The sequence below is a fragment of the Etheostoma spectabile genome, chromosome 6 (assembly GCF_008692095.1).
Source record: "Etheostoma spectabile isolate EspeVRDwgs_2016 chromosome 6, UIUC_Espe_1.0, whole genome shotgun sequence".
In the NCBI taxonomy this organism is placed as follows: domain Eukaryota; kingdom Metazoa; phylum Chordata; class Actinopteri; order Perciformes; family Percidae; genus Etheostoma; species Etheostoma spectabile.
In genome coordinates, this window is record NC_045738.1 from 18,985,553 (window position 1) to 18,992,651 (window position 7,099).

The 7,099-nt window shown below is 41.8% G+C and overlaps 1 protein-coding gene across 21 annotated transcripts in view; it reads left to right on the plus strand.

The window, feature by feature from the left end:
- cspg5a (chondroitin sulfate proteoglycan 5a) overlaps positions 1 to 7,099 on the plus strand; it is a 58,520-nt gene that overhangs the window by 48,730 nt on the left and 2,691 nt on the right. For 7 of the 21 annotated variants that reach the window (XM_032517574.1, XM_032517577.1, XM_032517575.1 and 4 more), the window contains exon 5: positions 2,751 to 2,807. The exons of 9 other annotated variants lie outside the window; for them this stretch is intronic. In XM_032517574.1, the coding sequence (XP_032373465.1) occupies positions 2,751 to 2,807 (57 nt within the window). Of the gene's footprint in view, positions 1 to 2,750; positions 2,808 to 5,524; positions 5,627 to 7,099 lie in introns of all 21 variants that reach the window. 5 more of the 21 variants (XM_032517584.1, XM_032517585.1, XM_032517593.1 and 2 more) reach the window with 1 other exon arrangement.

Genomic DNA, 7,099 nt, shown 5'->3' on the forward strand with positions numbered 1-7,099 from the left:
GGGGGGTTAAAAGTGTTTTGTTGTTTTCTGGGGGGAGGCGGGGGAAGGATTGGTGTCACAAACAGGTAAGCTAAATGTGAGGGACGTTTGTGAGGAACGGTAGGGGTGATCAGGATAAACATCTGAGATGCAACGCCCCGCGGCTGCCTGCAGGTGGCAGCAGACAGCCGACAGGTGCCTCACTAACTGAATCATGGGTAGCTATTAGCGGCAATGCTAACGTTGTAGCAGCATGGGTAGTTCTAGTGCTACAACCGAGGTGGAGTTTGATTTGTTTTAGAGTCTTTTTAAAGATGTGGTACCACCCTCTAACAACTCAATCAGTGGTTTTGTAAAGCTTCAGCAACTTTAGTCTTTTCTTTATAACTCTCATTTCTCTCCAGGCTAGCTCAACAGTTTTAGACATCTCATTTCTTAAGAGGCAAGTGTCTCACCCACTCATTTTAACCACAACCAAATACCATTTTCACCACCCTGACCGACAAGAAATCCCTAAAGAGTAAAAAAAAAATTAAAAAAAATCCATCATCACCTCCTAACAATATCTCTAAAATGGCAACTTCCTAACTCAACACCACCTACATATCATGGCCCCCCCCCCAACAAAATCCTCCACTCATCCTCTGGATTGAATAGTATTATTAAATACTTTAAATGGTTTGTTTTATCACACCTAAAGGTAGTTTAACACTAGGATGCACGTGCAGACGCCAAGCATTTGTGCAAGTCAGTCAATACTGTACATATTTACGCTGCCAGTTTCATGCTATTTCATCAATAAACAGTTGATGGCAGTAATGTGTCAAGAAATGTACCAATGAATCATCAGGATGCAACATCCGACATGGATATAAACAATGAAGGTTACAAAATAATATATTAATGATAATCAGATTGTCAAATGTTTTATCAGAAAGGAAATGCAGCCGGCAAGTGTCACCCGCGTTGTTTATATAGCAAATGCACCTGCGCCCATGGGTGTGCTGGTACAGGGAGGTGTGTTCAGGTGAATTCTTGGCGTATCTTGAGGCAGCGGTAAGTGAACGCACCATTTCCGTCATCATAATAGCAATGTGCCAAGGTACAAAGGCTCCTGGCCTATAAAGGGGAGATGACACTTCGATTGATTTATTGCATATTACGCCCAAAATACACCTACGAATAATGAAGACACTCAGTACAACCCTTTTGAACCATGCGCCCGACGCACAGACCCTTTTGTTCCATCGTTAAAGTATTAAAAGTTGATTTGGATATGCCAGGCGCTTCACGCAGTGCACTTAGATCATTAAAATAGGGCCCTTAGTATATTTAACAAAGGGCCCTATTTTTATGTAGAATGTTTACAAAAAGGGTTGGGTTTGGATCGGGTTTCAATTTTGCAAAATAAGCTCAACTGCGAGGCTAAATTAAAATAGTCTGTCAAATCATTTATCTTAACTTGCTATTTTATGTTAGCAAAAAGCAATATACAGATAGCTGTAGGCCTATTCTTTTTTTTTAATTGACATTGCTTTCACTGGTACTGTATAAACAGTTGGCTAACTTTTTAAAATGTCAAATTGAAATTTGATTTTTGTCTACTTTTATTTGCCGATAAACAAAGATTGTTTGCGAAAGAGAGAAGTAGCACTCCGTTGCACCTCTCTGGGATCTATATCCATTCCAACAAGATTAACAGAGTGGTGGGTTTGCTCTTGTCGAACAATTGCTTCCCATCAATTTCAGTAGCTTGAATCTTCTAGTTTGCTAAGATAGTAGTCTTATAGAGCTGAATGTGGACCTCCAGCATCTGGAGCAAGTAGCTCGGGAAAAATAAGATGTGTGCAAGTTAGTCGAGCAATCTGAAGTCTTTTTGATTTATAACTTTAGTCACTCCTTTTGAATGTTGAAAGCTGAACTAGATAGAAATAGATTAGACAATGGATTCTGATTAAATAAGCGGATTGGATACGTGATTCAGATTCAGTCAAAATCTAACCCCGACAAATGAGTCAAGTCAGTCAAAGTAAAGTCATTAAAAAAAAACATGGACTTGGTGTAAGCTCTGTGACTGACAACCTGTCTTGGCGTTTTCTGCAAGTTCATCCATTTATCCTGAAACAAACAGATTTACAACTTTACTACTATTCAGTCCAGGGTTATCCTGTAACACATGATCCACCCATGTACAAAACTCACATAGACATGTACAGTAGGCTTCCCCAAACCAAACCCCATACCAACTCCCCAATTTCCCCCAAAACACACCCACTAATGAATCAAATAACCTCAATTCCCTTCCAAACTAATAGCCCGGTGTCCGTGACACGACGCTGGAGACACCTCGCCCGAAACATCCAAACCTGTATTTTCTACATGTGCTCACACAGAATAAGAGCCAGACAGCACCGGAGAGTCTGTGTCTGCCTCAGAGATACTGTAGCCAGCTGGGAGTATCGGCTGGCGTCTGAAAGGAAGTTTCTCCTACGATTGCTCTCTTGTCTCCAGCACTTGATCTCTCTTTCTCTCTCTGTCTATTTTATCTGTCTGTTTCTATCTCTTCCTGTCTCAGTCCTCTTTCTCTCACCATCTCTCTGGCTACTTTATCTCTCTGTATCATCTCCCACTCATCTTCTTTCTTTCTATCCACTTCGATCCGTCTCTCCTCATCCTCCCTCTTCCTCTGTCCGTCTCTACCTGTCTCTCTCTGAGGATGCCTTGTATGGTTTTGAGGAGTATAACCCTTTGCCCCATCCCCCTCCCCTCAGAAAACCATGAGCAGATACACCTGGGAGTGTAAGACCAAAGAGGAGTCCGACTGTGAGGTAAGACCAAATCCCGAAATGTCAGAAAGTCCCGCCCCCCCGTCTCTCACCCTCCCAAAAAGCTCTCTCATTGTTACTGTGGCCCTGTCAATCACCCTCTTTCAACTCTCAGTGGATCAATCTGAGTCCTTTCCCCTGCCACCAAAAAGATAAAAACAAAACATGTATCATCAGTCAGGAAGGCAGGACAAGGGACAGATCCACACACATCATGTAACCTGTTAGAACTGAAGACTTTACTCATTAAGTTCCCACTACACGCCTTTCAAATCTGTCAGATTTCTGTGCTGCTCACACAACAGGGCTGAAGTCGTGTAGTGTGTTCTAGGAATTACTTGACTAGACTTATAAAATCAATCAGGTTCCCCAGCGCTTTCTGGCAGACTTTAATAAAATGTATTAAAATTTTTTTTACTGTTAATGAGCTCTAGTCAATGTTCAAAAGGATGGAAACAAACACTAAAGTGGATTCTCAGAGATCAATTTGTTGTATTATTTTATATATATTATTATTATTATTTTTTACCTGTAATTAGAGTTACCTGTAAGCCCCTGAAGAGATAAAACCATGTAAATGGTGTGAAATGGTCATTTAACACACATTAAGGATGTAGAGCTTGAGGTAAAATCCAAACCCAATCCCAGACTAACCTAGATCTTGTAAGGTCCTTGTTACACGTTCAGACACACACACACACCCCCCAAAAAAAAGCTGCCAATTACAGACAAATTGACCCATACTCAAAAACTGAAAAACGGCCATGTACGAGAAAACAATGCATGCACACAGACATCTTGTATTTATAAAGCCGGCACACAAACACATCAATCATTTCTGAACAATAACACAAAAAGGACTTGTGTTTCCCTGCAGTAATGGGATGCTTTGTGTTTCATTCACTGCGGTAGATTGAACCCTCTTGTCCTCAATCTTCCCCTCCACAGTAATTCAATCCAGTGAGTCCAGTCACACTGTTTTCCTCTGCAGCAAACGCTGAAATGGAATTGTTTCCTGTCAATACAAAATAAATTCAACACAGGAAATGAATTGACACGGCAGAGCTGGTCGTCATTTTTAGGCGATTTCATTCCCATCGACGGAATGAGCTTTCAGAGTGACCGATCGACGCTGAATTGACCCTAAAGTCCAAATGCTGTAGGCGTGCAGTCGAACTGTACATTTAAAAATAAGCTAATTATCCCTTTTAATTTAAGTATTTTATAGGATCCTTTGTCCAGTGAGAACAGAAAGTGCTGGTACCATGTAGAGTGACCAAATTCTGTAATTTCTTGACGAAAAGTTTTTTTTGTCTTTTTCTTTGCCTATCTTTGTTTTCTGATAAAGTCCCACAACGTGGCTTCTTTGCATTTTGAAACATAACTTTTAATGTAGGTTTAGTCTGCAGGCAGTTAGGATGGGCAGCACTGGTGCATCTCTGTTTCCAAGCAAACAAAACACTGTTACGGTAGTGGAAATTTAACCCTGATGTTGTCCTCAGGTCAAATTTGACCCGTTTTCAGGTTTTTTTTATCACAAAAAATGGGCCTTCAAAATTAGTGCTGAAAATGTCAACATTAGAAATATCAAATAACTTTGGAAAAAAAAACTTCAAAAAAAGCACCCACAACATTGAAAAAGTGACAAAAATGTCGGAAAAAGTGATAATGGTGTTGAAAAAAAAGGGTTAAAGGACATCACTTTCTTTGCGAAAGAAGACTTTCCAGAGGAACAACCTTCAAGTTGCAGATTATACAGAAGAGAGATTGCAACGTTTATATAAAAAACATGAGATGAATTCTGAACTTTAAAGACAAAAACGACACGTAGACTTTGCATCACTGGCTACGTTTACATGCACATAATATTCCGTTTTTTGCCCTTATTCCGAAAAAGACAATTTTCCAACTAAGCTTTTTACATGGCTATTGAAAGTTAATATTCCTTTTATATTCTCGTTAACATGTAACTGTGCACGCACACAAACACACACACACACACACACACACACACACACACACACACACACACACACACCAATGCAAATATCTTAATCGGAAGTTTATGCGCCCAAGCGCTAAAAAAAAGGATTCAAGCTAACAAACACCCAGGTGTACAGACTCTCAAACAATGTAAATTCATAACATATTTAATCAGCTGCAGGCTGAAGAAAATGACTGATCCAGACACAATCACAACCCTCCCAGAACACATGGCTGCACTTTGAATGCAACACAAACACCAACGTATGCCCTCACAATTATTATTATATAAAGTTACTAATCAATAAAACAATCTCCACAAAGGGGCTTTAAGTGGGTTAACATCATTGGGAAGGTATTTTCCCATTTGGTATAAATTCCAAAAGCTTCTCATGTGTCTCTCCTCTCAAATGCAGCAGTGACGATAATTCTGTCATTGAATTAGCATGACAATTATTTCCTGATGTTGAAGTAGGTCATGAAGCACCTTAAAGCATCCGTACAGCCCACTCTCACCCGCCCACTGAAAGACTAAAGGACATTAGGAACTGTCCGTGTTCCCCCATCATCATCACCATCACCATCATCATCAGTACCGTGTTTATCTCTGTTCCTACTCCCCCCAAAATGACACCCGCTCTATAGTCCTCGTGACTCTGTGCCTCCCACCCACTGCCCGCTCCCCCCCTCCACCAATGCACAACAATGAAATCCAACAAACAAAAAACATTTTCCAGTTTCACGCTGACGGGAGGACAGAGGGCCCCTATCCCGTAACCATGGAAGTGACGTATCCACACGTCCTGCCTGAAGTTACTATCTAGGCCAACAGCCAGCGGGTAAATGCTCTCACTGCTCTTCCTTTCTAAAAGTGCCATTGAATTCAAACGCAAACATTTAATCAGGGTGTGGTTGTAAATGGTACAGGCCTCAGGGTCTGGAATTTGATGTGCGTGTGTGTGTGTGTGAGAGTGTGTGACAACGAGGCGCAGACGGGTGCCCCAGGATGCCTCAGTGCAGCAGGGTCGATGATGCCATGCAATATTAATGGGGATAAGAGGCTGGAAAAAAACGAGCTAAAATGGACTCCGCAATCAATTTCTTCCCTCTGACCTTAATTAACTTCAGATTAATTGAATTGAAACCTCTTAAAACATGTCCGCCCCCCCCCCCCCCCCCCAGCGACCTGCTTGGTTAGTTGACGTGGTACCCACAGATCCAGAGTGAAGAGTTTATTCTCCTTTGTTTTTGTTTCGGCAATAAATGAAGGAGGAGGTGAAGCGGATCAGACAGGCGTTCTGCATGAGCGATCATTACTGTTCACATGGGGAACGACTGTAAGGTTCTTGCATGTGGATGTGCATGTGCTTCCTGGGTTCCTGAAAGGGGGGGGGGGGGGGTTGTTTCGCTCATGCAGCTCACCTCACTGTCTCCTCAACCGAACGTGACATGCCAGTCGAGCACGATGAGCTAAGGGTGGGGCGTCCGAGCCGCTGAAATGGCTGCTACTGAAACTGGGTTTTGCTTGAAGTTGCAATAAAAAGCTGCAGTTTGTTTTTGTTGAATATTTAATGGAATTTTGCTGCATTCTGGCACTCTCTAAAGGACATGGTTTTAGCCCTTTTTTACTACAAATCTAATATAGTCTACATCAACAAACAATGCGGCTGTCTTTTCAGAGAGTTACGTCATCAGCCATTCCAGGTATCCACTAGTTTCTGTTCTTGAAATTCTATTAGCCAACTCTTGAAACTTGCTTGAGTTGAGTTTATCCCAGCAAACATCAAGTTTGAGCCAATGTTTGTAACATTACTGTTTATATATGTTTGACCGTGGGTCATTTTCATAGCGGACATTTTGACTTGTCAAAGTAAGAAAAGCCTAGAAGTTAATAATGGCGTTTTTCAAACTGCATGGTATGTAATCGACTCGCCTCGACTCCACTTTCCTTTTTTGGTTTTCCATTACGATAAAAAGTGCCTGGTACCTGCCAACAGGTACTTCTTGTAGTACTACCTCAGTCGAGGTTCCAAGCGAGCCGAGGCGATACTAAAAGGTGACGTGAAAACCTGCAGACTGCTGATTGGTCGGAGAGAATCGCCACCAATCACTGCGTCATCATTGCTAGCGAAAAACCCGCCGTGTTAACCGGTAAAAAGTTTATCCAGCGTTTTCTTTGCTGCCTCCAGGTTCATTAGAAACTAAATGGCCTTCTGGCTGTGGCAACTCGCCGAGAATCAAAACAACACAGCTTCGTCGTTCTGTGTGTGTGTGTGTGTGTGTGTGTGTGTGTGTGTGTGTGTGTGTGTGTG